This window comes from Taudactylus pleione, unplaced genomic scaffold (genome assembly GCF_031769625.1).
Source record: "Taudactylus pleione unplaced genomic scaffold, aTauple2 ptg000040l, whole genome shotgun sequence".
Classification (NCBI taxonomy): Eukaryota; Metazoa; Chordata; class Amphibia; order Anura; family Myobatrachidae; genus Taudactylus; species Taudactylus pleione.
Genome location: NW_028284442.1, coordinates 30,215,838 through 30,234,590, shown reverse-complemented (window position 1 = coordinate 30,234,590; position 18,753 = coordinate 30,215,838). Strand labels below are relative to the sequence as shown.

The 18,753-nt window shown below is 45.5% G+C and overlaps 1 protein-coding gene across 3 annotated transcripts in view; it reads left to right on the top strand.

The window, feature by feature from the left end:
* MLXIPL (MLX interacting protein like) overlaps positions 1 to 18,753 on the top strand; it is a 162,707-nt gene that overhangs the window by 107,701 nt on the left and 36,253 nt on the right. For all 3 annotated transcript variants that reach the window (XM_088454029.1, XM_088454025.1, XM_088454032.1), the window contains exons 8-9: positions 7,429 to 7,565; positions 7,883 to 8,345. In XM_088454029.1, the coding sequence (XP_088310155.1) occupies positions 7,429 to 7,565; positions 7,883 to 8,345 (600 nt within the window). The remainder of the gene's footprint in view (positions 1 to 7,428; positions 7,566 to 7,882; positions 8,346 to 18,753) is intronic.

Genomic DNA, 18,753 nt, shown 5'->3' with positions numbered 1-18,753 from the left:
CTTCTTCTGCCTTAAATGACGATGCAAGACCTTCTCACTCGGGTAAATTTACTAAAATGGGAGTTCTATTTAAGATGTGATGTTGCCCATAGCAACTAATCAGATTCTACTTCTCATTTGTCTAGCACCTTCTAGAAGATAATACCTGGAATCTGATTGCTAGGGTCAACATCACTTCTTAATAGAACTCCCATCTTAGTAAATTTACTCTTCAGAGTCTAGAAGAGGGGTCAAAAATATTAAAATAGGAAAATCAGTGCTGAAAAAAAGCACTATGGCAAAAGAACAATCTGTGTTCAGAAATGTCGCAGATCACTGAGGAGAGTCTAAGGGTGTCCACGAGTGCTATGTGTGAGCCTGACCTTTCTGATAAAGGGTACGTAGAGTAGCTCCATCATTTGCAGCACGTTCATGAAACGTTTTTGGCAAATCTGAAAATTTTGCTCCAATCTCTCAGCAATCTCCACCATCAGCCATATCCTCATTAATGATCAGATCTATTCCTGCATCCAATTTGCTAAGGCTAACTGAGTCCTCCCCTATCCAGGATTCCTCAGAAGAATCATTGAGCCTGCTGCTGCTGCTAGGTGTGCATCTTCATCCCAGAAGGGACCAAGAATACTAGTAGTATTTTTAAAAACATTTTACTCTTTAAACAATCCTTTGCAAGAGGAAGCAAGTATGACAGCTGTCCCCCATTTGCCCAGCAGAGCACTAAAGCCATGACAGCTATGCTAGTGTTAGATCTGCATCCAATATCTGTCATTAATGCATCTGGTTTTAGACTGTTAATTGAGGTCCTGTGTCCCCGCTACCAAATTCTCTTTCAGTTCCATTGCCCCAGAAAAGCAATTCCTCGCCTTTACTAGGATGTTAAAAAATCGAATTTGTGGCCTACAAAATGCCATTGTACACACTGTCCACTTAACCACAGATATATGGACCAGCAGTACTGGGCAAATGAAAGATTACATGACTTCAGCAGCAGTAGATAGCACAAAAAATGCCAGCTCATTCCCTGTATCACCAGCTTCACTAAGAGGCATACCAGTGTCAACTTGAGAGGAAAATGTAGGGATTTCATAGCAAAATGGCTTACCCAGCTTGGACTCTCCTCAGGATTTGTAATTTATGATAATGCCACAAATTATCTGAGAGCATTATAGCTGGGTTAATTCGAACACGTTACATGTTTTGCTCACAAAATCAATTTGGTGGTGCAGAATTTTTTAAAATAATTATAGGGACAGGCAGGAGATGCTGTCTGTAGCCTGAAAATTTTCAGGACATTTTCGCCATTCAGCAATTGCATATAGAAGATTGCAGTGGCTGCAAGAAAAGTTAAATTTGCCATGACACCAACTGAAGCAAGAGATAGTAACAAGATGGAAATCCACCTTTTATATGCTTCAGCGAATGGAGGAACAGCAACAAGGCATCCAAGCCTACACAACAAGCCATGACATAGGGAGAGGAGGGGAATGTACCTTAGTCCAGCACAGGTGAGAATACTTTCAGTGTTGTGCATGGTGCTGAAACCATTCGAAGTAAACATTCAGACTCTGCCAACATGAGTCAAGTGATTGCCCTAATTAGACAAAATTGGAAAAGCAGCTTGAGAAACTGAAGAAGGAGATGAAGCAAAACTATTTTGCTAAGTATGTCAGACTTGTAGATCAAGTTCTTTATTCACTTCGCCAGAATCCAAGGGTTGTCAACATCTTGAAATTGGATTACTACATTTTGGTGACCATGCTTGATCCTAGGTTTAAGTTGTACATCATGTCTTTCTTTCCAACTGACCCAGATCTTAAGAGATGCAAAGAACTCCTGGTCAGCAAGTTGTCCGCTCAAGTGGCACATGACACGACGACATCTCCTACTTCAGTTTCTCCGGCAACTGCTGCTGCCAGAAAAAAACTGATCTTTCCCAAGAGACCCACTGGTGATGCGGATTAGTCAACACAGCATTTTGACATCTGGTCAGGTCTAAAAGAGTTGCCCAAAATTTGTGACCCCTCTACTGTAATCTGATGGTCGGGATCCATAGAATGGTGGAGGATTATTTTATTGCCAGTGTACAAATAGACATGCCAGACAGTCCCTTTGACTACAGGGACTAAAAAGGCAATTTGGAGGCCCTTGTAAAGCTGCCCACCCTCCAGTATGTGCTCGGAAAGAGATTTCAGCACAGCCGGGAACCTTATCAGCGATCGGCGTAGGAAGCTACTTCCTCAAAATGTGGAAAATATGATGTTCATCAAAATGAACTATACATTCCACGAGGAAGACCATTACTGGCAATTACTTATATTGTGTGAAGATGATGTAAACACTGATGAGGGTGAGGATGTTAACAACGATGACATCTTGCCACTGTAGGGATCATTGACAGCACTGTTAGCTTAGCTGCCTTAAGCCCATCATTAACAACAACACTGTTAGTTGCCCATTGGTAACTTGTTTTGTGGGGGCCAAAACATACCAATCAGTTCAGCCACAAAAGTGGCAGTCCCTGTTTCTAAAGGGATTGGTTTGCTAAACTGTGCATGTCTTTTTAAATACACAATAAAGGTAGGTGGGAGAGCCCAATGACCATTCCATCTTACACCTCCTTTCTTTGCGCTGTTTGGGGCATTGGTGATTGTCTTTTTGCATAGACGACAAACATTTTTATAGTTTATTAAATGACCATCGTGTCTGCCACTGCTGTGTGGCAATGTTTCATAGATGTCCTAAATTCTTTTAAACTGCCATGCGTTAGTGCTGCTGCTCCGTTGCTTAGTTTAGCCAGCTCGCTGCAGCTTGTGGCCTATATTGGTGAACAATGAAGACAATATTGTGAGGTGGTCAAAATTGACTGGAAATGACTGGAAATTAATGTTATTGAGATTAATAATACTGTAGTAACAAAAACAGGCCCAAATTATGTGATCTTATCTGTTTTTATCATTTTGGGAAAAAAAATACATCCAATACCAAAACACGTAAGGGTGGTTTTGGCAAAACCAAAATACGATGATGAATTAGAACCAAAATACAGGGGTCGGCACAGAAGTCTATTGATAACTAATTATAAACCATTAATAACTTACTGGCAAGGTTTCACCCAGGAAATATACCTTTAATTAATTGGAATAATTCTATTCAAGAAAGATTGCACACATGTATGAAGTGAAGTAAAAAAAGTATATTATTATTATAAAATGGTCTTCAATAATAATATCACATTGTCAAATACAATCCAATATTTCAATATGTTTTAACTATACTGTGTATGTGTGTGTGTGTGTGTGTGTGTGTGTGTGTGTATATATATATATATATATAAATAAATATATATATAATCTGCAGATATATTGGCCATCGGCTGTGCAGCACAGCCGACACGATATGTCTGACATGTCGCTGGTACACACTGGACGGCGCATACATGATATATCGTCCGTTCAATTGATCACCCAATATATCTGCCAGTGTGTACCCAGCATTAGCCCCAGAAAGGGAGTGATCACAATATCCAGGTATTGCTTTTGTGTGTGAGATGGCCATGACTGTTGATGATAGTGGACCAACCATGTGCTGGTAGGTTGGCACAGGTATCTGGAGCCATGCTGACTGCAATGCATCCCACAGCAGCTGAAGGGTGTGTGGTGGAGTATCCATAGAGTGAACACAACTATTGAGGTGTTCTCACAGATGCTAAATTGGGTTCAAGTTCGGTGAATTATGGGACCAGGGAAGTACTTGGAAGTTTTGGTCATGCTCGTCCAACCACTGTCGGACATTTCTAGCCATGTGATATGTCGCATTGTCTTGCTGGAAGATCCCATCCACCTCAAGGAAGGCAATCAGTTCGTATGGGTGAATGTGCTCTGCAAGGATGGATTCATAACCAAATCGGTTGAGGGTGCCTTCCACATGGATGAGTAGTCCCAGAGAATGCCATGAAAACATTCCCCAGACCATAACGCTGCCACCACCAGCTTGTATTCTTCCAGCAATGTTTGCAGGGTGTTTGCTCTCCGATGTTTCTCGCCTGACACAGCAACGTCCATCCGTTCGATGAAGCAGAAAACATGACTCATCAGAGAAGGCAATCCTTCACCAATCAGCGGCAGTCCAATTCCGATACAGGCTTAAAAATTGAAGCCTTTTCTACTGATGCACCTTCATTAGCATTGGTGCAGTGACCATCCGTTTGCTATGGAGCCCCATACGCAGAAGGGTTTGCTGAACTGTCGTTTTAGACACACGTCTGGTGGCCCCCAGGTTCATTTTGACGGTGAGCTGCTCCACTGTACAGTTTCGGTCGGCCCTCATGCACCTTCGTAGCCAACGTTCACCTCTCAGATCAATGGCATGTGGTGCTTCTCAATTTCCACGTTGGTTATTTGCAGTGGTGCCATTTGTCCAGTCACGATACACCTTCACCACAGCAGCACGCGAACAGTTCACAAACTGCGCTGTTGCAGAAATAAGCCAATAATCATCCCTTTTTGCAACTCGAATAAATCGCCCCTTTTACCCATGACAGCAACAAGTGATATATGTGCAGACGGCCTATCGCACACCTTATATACCCACCAAACCAGCGCACAGCATTTGACGTAGTTTATGGGTTACACGCTGCCAACGTCAAATGTAGGAGGTGGTCATAATAATGTGACTCGATTTTGTGTGTGTATGTATATATATATATATATATATATATTTCTATATATATATATATATATATATATATATATATATATATATATATATATATATATACAGTCCGGTCCATAAATATTGGGACATTGACAGAATTTTCATATTTTGGCCACTATTCACCACCACAATGGCTTTGAAATGAAACAAACAAGATGTGCTTTAACTGCAGACTTTCAGATTTAATTTGAGGGTAATTACATCCAAATCAGGTGAACGGTGTAGGAATTACAATGGTTTCTATATGTGCCTCCCACTTTTTAAGGGGCCACAAACTAAACAATCCTAAATCTAACTTTCACTTTTTAATACTTTGTTGCAAATCCTTTGCATGCAATTACAGCCTGAAGTCTGGAACGCATAGACATCACCAGACGCTGGGTTTCATCCCTGGTGATGCTCTGCCAGGCCTCTACTGCAAATGTCTTCAGTTCCTGCTTGTTCTTGGGGCATTTTCCCTTTGGTTTTGTCTTCATCAAGTGAAATGCATGCTCAATCGGATTCAGGTCAGAGGATTGACTTGGCCATTGCATAACATTCCTCTTTTTAGCCATAAAAAACTCTGGTTGCTTTTGCAGTATGCTTCGGGTCATTGTCCATCTGCACTGTGAAGCGCCATCCAATGAGTTCTGAAGCATTTGACTGAATATGAGCATATAATATTGCCCGAAACAGTTCAGAATTCATTCTGCTTCTTTTGTCAGCAGTCACATCATCAATAAATACAAGGGAACCAGTTCCATTGGCAGCCATACATGCCCACGCCATGACATTACCACCACCATGCTTCACTGATGAGGTGGTATGTTTTGGATCATGAGCAGTTCCTTTCCTTCTCTTCTCTTCCCATCACTCTGGTACAAGTTGATCTTTGTCTCCTCTGTCCATAGGATGTTGTTCCAGAACTGTAATGGCTTTTTTAGATGTTGTTTGGCAAACTGTAATCTGGTCTTCCTGTTTTTGTGGCTCACCAATGGTTTGCATCTTGTGGTGAACCCTCTATATTCACTCTTGTGAAGTCTTCTCTTGATTGTTGACTTTGACACATATACATCTACCTCCTGGAGAGTGTTCTTGATTTGGCCAACTGTTGTGAAGGGGTTTTTCTTAACCAGGGAAATAATTCTTCTGTCATCCACCACAGTTGTTTTCCGTGGTCTTCCGGGTCTTTTGGTGTTGCTGAGCTCTCTGGTGCGTTCTTTCTTTTTAAGAATGTTCCAAACAGTTGATTTGGCCACACCTAATGTTTTTGCTATCTCTCTGATGGGTTTGTTTTGATTTTTCAGCCTAATGATGGCTTGCTTCACTGATAGTGACAGCTTTTTGGATCTCATATTGAGAGTCGACAGCAACTGATTCCAAATGCAAATGTCACACCTAGAATCAACTCCAGACCTTTTACCTGCTTAATTGATAATGAAATAACGAGGGAATAGCCCACACCTGTCCATGAAATAGCTTTTGAGTTGATAGTCCCATTACTTTTGGCCCCTTAAAAAGTGGGAGGCACATATTGAAACTGTTGTAATTCCTACACCGTTCACCTGATTTGGATGTAATTACCCTCAAATTAAATCTGAAAGTCTGCAGTTAAAGCACATCTTGTTTGTTTCATTTCAAAGCCATTGTGGTGGTGAATAGAGGCCAAAATCTGAAAATTCTGTCAATGTCCCAATATTTATGGACCTGACTGTATATATCTATCTGTCTATTTATTTTATTTATTTTTTAATAAGAAATCCTCTAAGCTCCCCAAGTGGTCCATAGCGCCGTACAGATGACAAGATAATAAGACAAGTACAGGCTAAAACAGTACAGTACAATACAGTAGATGAGTAACAAATAGCATATAAGAAGTAAGAAGTGCAAGGGAAATATTCAGCATGTGCTGAAACCTGTAGCTATTAGTGTGGGCGCAGATAACGGTTCTAGGTCATCTGAAGAAACCAAAACAATGGAGGAGTGGAGCCCAGGGGAAAGAGACCCGAAGGAGGAGGGAGGGGTACAGTGTAGCTAGTGTCTAGATAATGAGAACAGGCAGGGGGAGGGCCCTGCTCATGGAGCTTACAGTCTAATGAGATGTGCTGAGGATCAGTTGTCAGTAGGGAGCTAGGTCTGTAGGTGGAACCTGATTGGCTTGTGGAAATTTTTACATTTGAACCATAGTTCAAGATTTTCTATTTTCTAATATACCACAGACTTCCTCTCTATAAATCTATTAAATAAAACACTTATTGCAGCCTCTTTTGATCTGAAATGGCTTATTAGAGAAGAGTACCTGGCACAACTGCATACTAGACACTATGGGCAGTCTTTTGCATGGATATTTATGAATATATTTATGTTAAGCATAGGTTGATACTATCACCTGAATGAGCGACAAGCTAACAGTGGTTGTTCCCTGTGGACCTGTTATTGATATACCAGTATGTCCAATAAGATCGGCTAAGATCAGGCCCATCTGCTGGGGCTGCCTGTTGCATGACTGTTTGTGATAAGCATACAGAAGGTAATGTCTGGTTTAGTGAACCTTTAAAGAGTTTGGTGCATGTTAACAGCAAAATTCTCACAGCTGCTAAAGCACTTAATGGTGGGATGTCAGAGTAGCCATAGTCCATGGGATAGATAATTAAAGTGTTTATAATAATAATATATTTGAATAAGTGTTACATACAAATATAATGTCCCATTTATTTACTTGTGTTTTCTGTTTCATAGATTTTTTTAGTGGTCCCCGGCCTCTTCCCTCTCAGCAATCTCCTCTTTCTTTCCAAGAATCCCATTGTTACCCCACCTTTAGCGAGGGAATCGGAAGCCATCCACAATCTTCTATTGCTTGCCACAGAGTCCCACAGGTTGGCATATACATTGATTATATATTTTTGTTTAATCATATGTGTCTACTTTATTTCCTCTGCTGTTATTATTATTTGTGTCTTTTTTTTTTTGTTTTGTTTCGGCTTGGTGCCTTTTTTCTTTCTATATTATTAACCCTTCCACTTCCTCTTATACTAATTGAAACGTTTCTCTCCGTCCTTCCTCTACTCACTTCTCTTTCCCTCTTTGACTTTTCTGCAAATTATTTTTTCCAATTTGACTTCAATTACTTATTGTTCAAGTTATAATTGTGTTGAGCTAGAATTAATGACCTCATTTTTTTTTTCTTTGCCAGCCACACAGCACTTATGTCTCCCGGTCAGATTCCTGCTTTCCAAGTCCAGGATTCTCCTATGGCACAACTGCAGTGCCGTGTGTACCCTCCAACATGCAAACTAAACCACTATCCCACTACCCTGAGCCCAGTGATAGATACACCGCTGAACGTTTCCCTTCTACTGGCCCTTTATCCATGCATTGTATTTCTTCTAACCACGTAGTGCAGGATCAGGACATGTTGTTTCCACCAGTAACCTGCCCCAAACATCCCTATACCTCTGTGACCACAGATGCCACTATCTTAAATCAATCTGCACCTCCTTCCATCCATGCAGATGTTTACCCCTTATACGCAGAACCTTCAACACATATTGATACGTCCCATGTTTTTCCAATACCCAAAGCACATGCACGAACTTCAGCCAACAAGCTCCGGAGGCCTTCTGCAGAGGAAGCCACGAGACCGCCACGCGTTTCAGGTAATGAGAATCAGACAGAAATCACTGACTAGGAAATTGTTAACAGAGTAAAGGTTGCCCCAAACAAGAGGCGTAACTAGGGTTTTTGACGCCCAGGGCAAATTGAAAAATGGTGCCCCCCCAACCCCCACCCAAAAAAAAAACAATGTTTTATTAAAGAATGATATAAATATTGTATAGATACATAAACTGGTTAATTGCTATAAAACTGCTTATTGAATGAAATTTTTAAAAAATTTAAAAAGCATGGTTGCAGGGGTGTGAGGGGAGAAGAATCTCTGACTAGATCTGAGATGCATGAGGCGGCTGTGGCGGGAGAGCAGGCAGTGAGCTTAGAAAACGTTAAATATAGCATTGAGGAGACGGCCGTTGCAGGTTGGTCTGTCTTACCTCAGAGCTGAAGAGAACACAGACAGTGCCGTTGTGAGTCATGCTGGAGACGGAGCAGTGCCCTGTGAGGTGTGAGTCATGCTGGAGACGGAGCAGTGATGCTGTGAGGTGTGAGTCATGCTGGAGACGGATCAGTGCCGAAGTGCACACAACAATATGAGATATGGTAAGAACTTACCTTTGTTATCTCTATTTCTACGAAGTCCATAGGGTTCCACAGGATACCTTGGGGTATAGGTGATGACGTCAGGCATCGGGCACCATAGAGTTAAGCTTTCAGCCTCCCAGGATGCACTAGGGTCCCCCTCCTATACCCCGCCCCCGAGCCAAGGCATCTCAGTTACGTACCAAGCCATAGGCCGGAGGAGGATAAGGAAGAGAGAGAAAAAAGATCTGGACACACACAAGAATCGCATTCTCACCAGAGGGAGACGGAAAAAACGGTGACCAGAGCAAAGCCCATCTGCAGCACAGGTGCGACAGGGCGGGAGTCCTGTGGAACCCTATGGACTTCGTAGAAATAGATATAACAAAGGTAAGTTCTTACCATATCTCATATTTTCTACTTCAGGGTACATAGGATATCCACAGGATACCTTGGGGATGTCCCAAAGCAGTATCCTTCAAGGGTGGGGACGCTCCTGTGCTGAAAGGAGAATCCGCCGCCCGAAGGAAGCATCCTGAGAGGCAAAGGTGTCAAACGCGTAATACCTCACAAAGGTATGGACAGAGGACCACATGGCAGCCTTGCAGATCTGGACTGCAGAGGCACCACGTCGAGCTGCCCACGAAGGACCCACAGACCTAGTGGAATGAGCCCTCACAGAGGATGGAACCGGCAGGCCCTCATAAAAGATAAACTTCTGAAATTGCCATATGGATCCAGGCTGCCAAAGTTTGCTTTGAAGCAAGCCAACCCTTTTTACGGAAGCCATAGAGGACAAACAAGGCGTCCGACTTCCTAAACGAAGAAGTGCGGTCAACATAAATCCTTAAGGCCCGCACAACGTCCAAAGTGGCTTCACCCACTGATAGGTTAGGTGAGTTAAAAGCCAGCACAACGATTTCCTCGTTGATATGAAAACGGGAAACAACTTTGGGAAGAAAATCAGGACGAGTGCGCAGCACCACCCTGTTACCATGAAAAATCAAGAAAGGGGGTCTACAAGAGAGAGCCCCTAAATCAGAAACACGTCTGGCCGAAGCGATGGCCAGAAGGAAAATTGTTTTTGCTGTCAGCCATTTAAGATCCACTGAGCCCAGTGGTTCAAACGGCGGTCCCTGGAGAGCCCTCAGGACCACAGCTAAATCCCAAGGCGCCACCGGTGGAACAAATGGTGGCTGAATTCGAAGAACACCTTGCATAAAGGTGCACACATCAGGGATTGTTGCAATCCTACGATGGAACCAGACAGACAGGGCAGATACCTGCACCTTCAAAGAAGCAAGGCGAAGCCCATGGTCTAGTCCTGTCTGTAGGAAGGCTAGCACTCTAGACAGACGGAACTCCCGAGGTGCATAGCCTCTCGGTCGACACCATTGGAAGAACGTATGCCACACACGATGGTATGTTCTTGCAGAAGACGGTTTCCGAGCTCTCAGCATAGTACGTACTACAGAGCTGGGAAACCCCCTGGACCTTAACATGGCCCTCTCAACAGCCACGCCGTCAAAGACAGCCGAGTCAGGTCCGGGTGAAGACAAGGACCCTGTGACAGTAGGCCCGGTCGTAGCGGCAACCGCAGAGGGATGTCCACGGACAAACCCTGAAGGTCTGAGAACCAGTGCCGTCTGGGCCACGCGGGAGCTAGCAAGAGGAGCGTCCCTCCTTCCTCTTTGAATTTCCAGATTACCCGTGGAAGAAGGGAAAACGGAGGAAAGAGATAAGCAAACCGGAACGTCCACTGGACGGACAGAGCATCCACCAGAGAAGACCCGTACACCGGCAACTTGTTGTTGTGCCGTGACGCCATGAGGTCGATCTCTGGAAGACCCCACCTGTCCACCAGAAGTTGAAAGACGTCATGGTGCAGAGACCATTCCCCCGGATGAATGTCCTGGCGACTGAGAAAGTCTGCCTCCCAGTTGAGGACTCCCGGGATGAATACCGCTGATATGGCCGGGAGATTGCACTCCGCCCAGATCAGGATGCGGGACACCTCTACGAGTGCCGCCCGACTTCGGGTTCCTCCTTGCCGATTTATGTAGGCCACGGTGGTGGCGTTGTCCAACTGGACCTGCACGGGATGATCCTGGAGAACCCGATGGGCCTGCTGGAGAGCATTGAAAACGTCACGGAGTTCCAAGATGTTTATCGGAAGCTCCTTTTCCGCCTGAGTCCATCTGCCCTGGAACAAGTGTGGACCCGAGACCGCTCCCCAGCCCCGAAGACTGGCGTCCATCGTCAATAGGACCCAGTTCGCCACCCAAAACGGACGACCCTTGTTGAGATGGGTCGTCTGCAACCACCAGGCAAGGGACAGGCGAACCTCCGGAGTGAGCACCATCGACTGGGACTTGAGACTCTGAGGCAGTCCATTCCATTTGGACAGTTGCTGCAGAGGTCTGGAGTGAAACTGGGCATATTCCACCATGTCGAATACGGACACCATGGAGCCCAGTAACCTCATTGCCGAGTGAAGAGACACACGGCGACTCTGCAGACAGCTGCGCACCCTCAATTGCAAGGCAGAGATCTTTTCCCCGTCACAAAGATCCTCTGCTGACTGGAGTCCAACAACGCTCCGAGGTGCAGAATCCTCTGAGACAACCAGCCGTGCCATTGCAGTACTGCAATCGTCAGGTCCAAATGGTGTAGAAGGAGCTCCGGAGATCCTGCCACCAACAGAAGGTCGTCTACGTATGGCAACATGCGGACTCCCTGCAGCCGCAGGGAAGCCGCCATGACCGCCATAACCTTGGTGAACACACGTGGTGCTGTCGCCAGGCCAAAAGGTAACTCCCGGAACTGGAAGTGATCGTTGCGGATTGCAAACCTGAGGAACTGTTGATGGCGCGAAAGAATAGGGACATGCAGGTAAGTGTCCTGTATGTCCAACAACACCATGTAATCCCCAGGTTCCAGCGCCAGAATGATGGACCGTAGGGTCTCCATCCGAAAACTCAGCACCCGCAAGGACTTGTTGAGTGCTTTGAGGTTGAGAATCGGACGGTACGACCCACTGGGTTTCTGCACCAAAAACAGATTGGAATAGAAACCCAGGCCCCTCTGGGAGAAAGGAACAGGCACTATAACTCCAGCCTGGAGCATAGTGTGCATAACCTTCCGCAGTTCCGTGGCTTTGTTCCGGTGTGATGGAAGACCCGTGGTGAAGAATCGGGATGGGGGCCTGTGCCGAAAGGAGAGGGCATACCCGTGAGAAACCACCTCGTGAACCCAACTGTCTGTTGTGGTTACCGACCAACACTGGGCGAACCGTAGCAGGCGGCCTCCCACTCTGGGATCCCCCAAAGGGAGGCCCGGACCGTCAGGCCGCAGGTTTGTCATCGGACTTAGGGGCCGGACGTCTGGTACTCCAGGCCTGCTTCCGGGGCTTGGCCGATTTCTTGGGGCAAGCCTGTCGGGGAAAGGACTGTGCTTTAGGCCTACCCTGGGCCCTGTAAGGCCGAAAGGACGACGTACCTGAACTGGAAGGAACTGCAGCAGACGGGAGACATGCCGATTTGGCTGCTGCCAGCGTGGCTACAATTTTGTCCAGATCCGGACCAAATAGGACTTCTCCATTAAAAGGCAAAGCTTCCAAACCCTTTTTGGAATCAGCGTCCGCCTTCCAAGATCGCAACCATAAAGTGCGACGGGCCACCACAGCTGCCGAAGAAACCAGAGAAGTCAGGGTACTGATATCTAAAGCCGCTTCATTAAGTGGCCGAATCCCGGAGATTGCCTATCAACTCGGTCTGTTCAGCCGAACAGTCGGAATCGAAAGACGCCTCCAAACTATCAGCCCAGCGCTCCATAGCTCTGGCTACCCAACAAATGGCCATAGCCGGCCTGGCTGCCCCCCTGCGAGGGAATAAACGGACTTCAGGCAGATTTCCACCTTACGGTCCGTGGCATCCTTTAAGGAGGACATGAAGTGCATGGGCAACGTGGCACTTCGGACCAGGCGTGTCACATGAGAATCCACCTGTGGCGGGGATTCCCACTTAGCAAAATAATTGTCCGCAAACGGATAAGCCACTGCTAAACGTTTTTGAGGCTGATACCGTTTGCCAGGATGTTTCCACACTTCCTCTAAGTGGTCCACCAATTGACCCGAAAGAGGAAACACTGTGGCGTCACCCTTAACATCCTTGAAAAAGGCATATTTGGATTTTGATACCGGAGTTTCATCATCCTCAATAACTAAAGCTGTGCGGACTGCACGAATAAGGCCAGGTATATCCTCGTCATCCTCATAAGGAGTGGACAGAGACGCCACCGGCCGCTTGTGAGGCCGCAACACAGACTCCCCTTGTAACACGTCTGACAAATGCTGCACAGAACTTGTCAGAGAATTAACCCACGCAGGCTCCTGAGAGACCTGAGGAGGGGAAATAGGGAGACTGTGGGGTACCATCAGTTGTCTCGGGATCCCCTGCATGGGTGACGACACCACTGACTGCTGGGACAATCCCATCTGAGGGAATGGAGGTTGAGGAGCTAACTGGCCCACTAGGGTTGTAAGCGCTTTAGCGAAACAAGCCCAGGGCGGTTCCTGTACCAGAGCCGTGACAGTAATTGGCCGCGGCAATAAAAAACACTGCAGAGGGGGCGTGGCCTAGCTGGCAAACTGGACAGACGTGGCACTGTGCAGCTCCTGTCTTGCCTGTCCTATATAGAGAGCAGCCTGTGCCCATTACATTGGCCAGACCACTCTCAGTGACCACTGAGTACCTGGGCCATCCTGGTTCCAGTTTCTGGGCTCCGGAGTTAATTTGAGCCCCATATCCGAGTGAGGCCTACGTCCCCCTCTACAGCCGCGGCCTTGAGTTTCGGGCAGCGCGGACCTCCGGCAACGCTCCTGTCGCGGCTGTTGCCTCTGAAAACAACTGACCCCCGGGACGTGCCGCTGCCGCCACCTTTCCTCGCGGGAGTCCTCCTACTACAGGCTTCCTTACCACCGCTAGCGAAGCCCTGGAAGCGGGTCTTTGGAAGCCACACCTCCGTTGTGGCGGCAGCTGCCGCCGCTGAACTCTACTGCTCCTGCCGGCTTCTGCTGCCTTCTGAGGTGCGCCGCTGCCTTCATCCGGGGGGGCCCTCCTGGTGGAGACCTCCCCACTATCTCCTCTGGACTCCTGGAGCGGCTCTATAAGGTACCGCATATCGCGCCAATCCGCCATTTTGGATGTCAGTGCACTGCCTCCAGCCCCCACTACAGTCCGTGGTCCACTGGCCCCTGTCACTCCTCTTCAACAGTAGGGACTATTGTGGCTGCCTCTATACCCTCCACTGAATAATCCTCTCCATATCTATATCCTGCCACAGAGGATATTCTGTACTGGAACAAATAGATATTATATCTCATCTTTATTGAATGTGTGCAGTTCTTTTGAAATACTGGTACTCCCCCATGTGGTCATAGCTGGGTGTTGCAAAACATAAAAGCATTTGATACTAGACGCTGGAAGGAGCAGACGTGTGAAACAGGAGCTCCGCTAAACACCCCTAAACTAGCGAATCCCTTTTGCCCTACATTTCCCCCCTATAACTGGTCACTGACCCCCTCACTGAAGGGCATTCCTGACACTGGCTGAGACCCCCCTGATTTACCTCTATCCACGGGACCTACCCAGCTCTCTGCATTAGCAACGGGATTTGCACCAGTTGCATTAATTATGGGTGCCGCAATTTTATCGGCTTTCACCACTCAAGGGGTCTAATCTTCTCCATTCGCATGGCAAAGTTCAACAGACACTACACGGAAACCTCCCAGATCATAGGTGCCCACGAGATCCACTACACGCTTAGAGATTACGGCCTCCAGTACTGCACTGTCTGCATCACTACCTGGACTCCCAGAGCGACCCCCCCCTCCCCCCCGCTTACTAACTGCAGGCATTCTCCTTGGCCTTACTGACTTCCACTTCCACCTCACCTATGAAGTTTTGTATGGCCTTCCTGCTCTCCTGAAAGATGCAACTTGCCACATAGCTCGACATTAGCGAAGGGAACCTTTCCTATGTAGAATATCCTCAACCACTCTCTGACCCCCTCACGCTCACCATCAGTAATCTTTCCTACAATCCATCTTCAACTACTCATCCGACTCTATCCACTCCGATTACTCAATATGTCTAATCGCAACAAAAAATCTGTTACAAATGAGTCGACTGATTTCTTTCATCTCAAAGATAAAAGCAAATCCAGTTCTACGTCAGCTCACTCTCCGCGCTCCTCTGAAATGACCTCAGGACCTGTAGACGACAGCTCGATGGTGTCTCTCTCTTCTGAAATCACCAAAATGATACAGACAACGATACAAACTGAACTCCGCTCTCTGATCTCCTCTCTCAAAACAGAGATAGATTCTTTGGGTACAAGAACGGACTCCCTCGAGCGCAAGGTTGATGAGATCTGTCAGTTCCAAGACGTCACCAATCAGGAAATGTCAGACATGCGTTCTGAAATTGACACTCTTAAGGAGCAGATGGAGGATGTAGAGAATAGATCCAGGCGCAATAACATCCGCTTCAGAAACATTCCTGAATCAATTGACTCTGATGTGCTCCCCGAATATTTAGAGGGATTGTTCCTTCAATGCCTACCAGATTCCTCCAGAGACTCTTTACAATTGGACCGTGCCCACAGAGCTCTACGTGCCAAACCTCCACCTGATCAACCTCCTCGAGACGTACTAGTCCGTTTTCACTATTACAAAACCAAGGACAAGCTTCTTTCTTCAGTCCGCTTCTCACCAACCATTTCATTCCGCGGTCATAATCTTCAGATGTTTCAAGATCTTGCTCCCTCCACCCTGAAGAAGCGTAGAGACCTCATAAATGTCACAAAAGCACTCCGAAACCACAAAATCAAATATAGATGGGGGTTTCCCTTTCATCTCTCTGTGACTCATGATGGCCACTGCCATAAAATCAAGACGCCAGAAGAGGGACTTGCTTTGCTTTCCACTCTGGGCATCTCATCCTCTCCATCTACTGTATCTACTAGCGGAGGATCTCCACAACGGTCTTCCCCATCTCCAGAATGGTCTAAAGCCTGAGGCTCCTACATTAGTTTCAGATTTTCTCTTTATCTCTGACTTGCTTTCCCCTTTCTCTTTGGTCTGGATTTCCTCATCTTACATCTTATGATTTGTTATTATTAAGCAATAACCTGACGCTTTTTTTTTTTTTTTTTTTGAGTAGATATTTAAGCCGTTTGAGAGGAGTACTATACATTAGATTTCTAAACTTTATGACAAGCCCCACAACCTTTAAGTGGCTTATCTTCTACTATTTGATGTTTTTGTTTTATGTTCTTTGAGATGTTTTTCTAATGCTGAGCTTTGTTCCTGGAGATTGATCGAGATTGGGCCATGCTGCACCTATTCTGGGGTTACCTATGAAGCTTTTATTATGTACATGGTCCTCTCTTGCTATCTCTAGCCTCAACCTCATAGAGTTAATCTGTATTCCATTTATATCGCTAAAGATGTCACTGTTGTTCAAGTGTTATATTGTGATGCCTTTCATCTCAAACCTGTCCCTCTTTAAATGTTTCAACTCTCTCTCTGTTTTCTTTCTTTTAGCCCCTAGGCCTACCGCCTCTTCTAACTATATTTTTAATTATTTCTTTTTCCTTTTTCTTTCACTGATGTGTTAGAACGTGAGATTTTTTTATAATCTCAATTTGATAATTGCTATTTGAATCTTCTAAGTTCCTCACGCTAGTTCTGTTTGTCACATGATTTTACTCATGTTTTGTGTCCTTTGCTCTACCACCCCCGAGCCCCAAGTGCACAGGATGTGCTGTTTCTATTGTAATTTTGCTGCGTTCTGTGGAACAGACGCAGTTCCTACTATCTCCTTTCCCTATCCCATACTAACAACCCTTCCTCTTCCCCACCTTTCTTACCCGATTTCCCCGCTGGCGTTGAGCGTTTATTGTGAATGCTATTCAGGATTAGGAGCTCCCCTAACAAATTCTCGATGTCGCTGAAACTAATCTCCCTTTATGTAAATGGTCTCAACTCCCCCCAAAAACAAACCATGACTCTCCAATACCTTAAGCGACGACAAATACACATAGCATTACTGCAAGAGACTCACTTTCTCAAAAATCATCCAAATTTGACCATCAAAACATTTCCCCATGCATATTATGCTTCAACTGACCATAAATCTAAAGGAGTTGCAATCCTCCTACATCAGTCCTCCCCGTTCGTAGTTGACTCTTCTCATGTTGATCCTTTGGGTCGTTGCCTCTTTCTTACAGACTTAATTGGTAGTGTCCGGTGACGATTGCTAATATATACGTTCCTAATGTTTCTCTCATGGTGCTTTTCTTTCTATGGTCTTTTCTAAATTGTCTAAGATCGCTAAAGGTAAAATTATAATTGGAGGAGACTTCAATGTGATTCCCTCCGTCTTCATGGATCGTACTGACCCTGCCAGGTTTTCTCCTATTCAGGTACGTGAATCTATTAAATTCACCTCTTTATTAAAACTGTATAATTTATACGACGCATGGAGGACCTTGTACCCGTCAGCTCGCGAGTACTCCCATTACTCCCACTCACATAGAGTTTTCTCCAGAATAGACTTCTTCTTAGTTGACCATACCTCCACCTGCAGCAAAGATTTTATGAATGGGGAGACAAAGCTGACGCCATTCTTGCACGAAAACTTCAAACCAGACAAACTAAAAATAGAATTCTGCATAGTAAAGATTCATATGGTGATCACTATGATCCGAAATCCATAGCTAATAGCTTTAAAGATTTTTACTCCTCACTTTACGGACTTCAGAATCGTGAACTATCACCTTCCTCCCTTTTGGATGCTACGCGGAAATATCTTTCCTCCTGTAACTTGCCCCATCTCTCTCCCTCACAACTATCCGCTCTTAACGAAGCAGTTACTGCTGAGGAGCTTGAAAGTGCTGTGAAGTCCATGAAATCCTCTGCCCCCGGCCCAGATGGCTTTCCTGCAACCTTCTATAAGAAATTTATCTCTCCTTTGTCTCCTCTGTTAATAAACCTTTTCAATTCGATTCTGTCTGGCCAGAAGTTTGATGAAGCCATCACCAGGGCGTAAATAGTGGTCATACACAAAGAAGGCAGAGAACCTAGTTTGTGCTCTAGTTACCGGCCGATTTCCCTTCTAAATGTGGATTTAAAAATTTTCGCTAAAATTCTTGCCTCCCTCCTGGCCCTAGTTATCCCTTCATTGGTTCATTTAAATCAAGTGGGTTTTATACCGGGTCGACAGGCCTCCGATAATACACGTAAAATCATTGATCTCATCAATTTTGTTAACACTAAGTCACTCCCCGCCCTGTTGGTGGCCTTGGATGCGGAGAATGCCTTTGACAGGGTCGATTGGAGTTTCTTGAGGTCTACTTTACATGCATTCGGCTTTCATGGAAATTTTCTGAATGGAGTGGCTTCTTTATATTATAATCCCTCTGCCTTAGTCTTAGCCAATGGGTTTGCTTCCTACTCCTTCAATATCCAAAATGGCACTCGACAAGGCTGCCCCTTATCACCACTCCTCTTTGCTTTAATTTTGGAACCCATAGCAGCCAAACTCCGAGGTAATCCTGCTATTTCAGGAATCCAAGTAGATCACACGAATCACACTGTAGCCTTGTATGCAGATGATGTTCTGCTTACATTGACTCATCCCTTATCTTCTCTTCCTGCTGTCTTTGATGAAATCCAAATTTATGGACGTTTATCGAACTTTAAAATTAACAGCGACAAAACTGAAATTCTACCTTTACTTCTGGATCCTGACACAATATCTCAACTGCGTAGCTCCTATGATTTTCGCTGGTGCTCCCATTCCTTGAAAT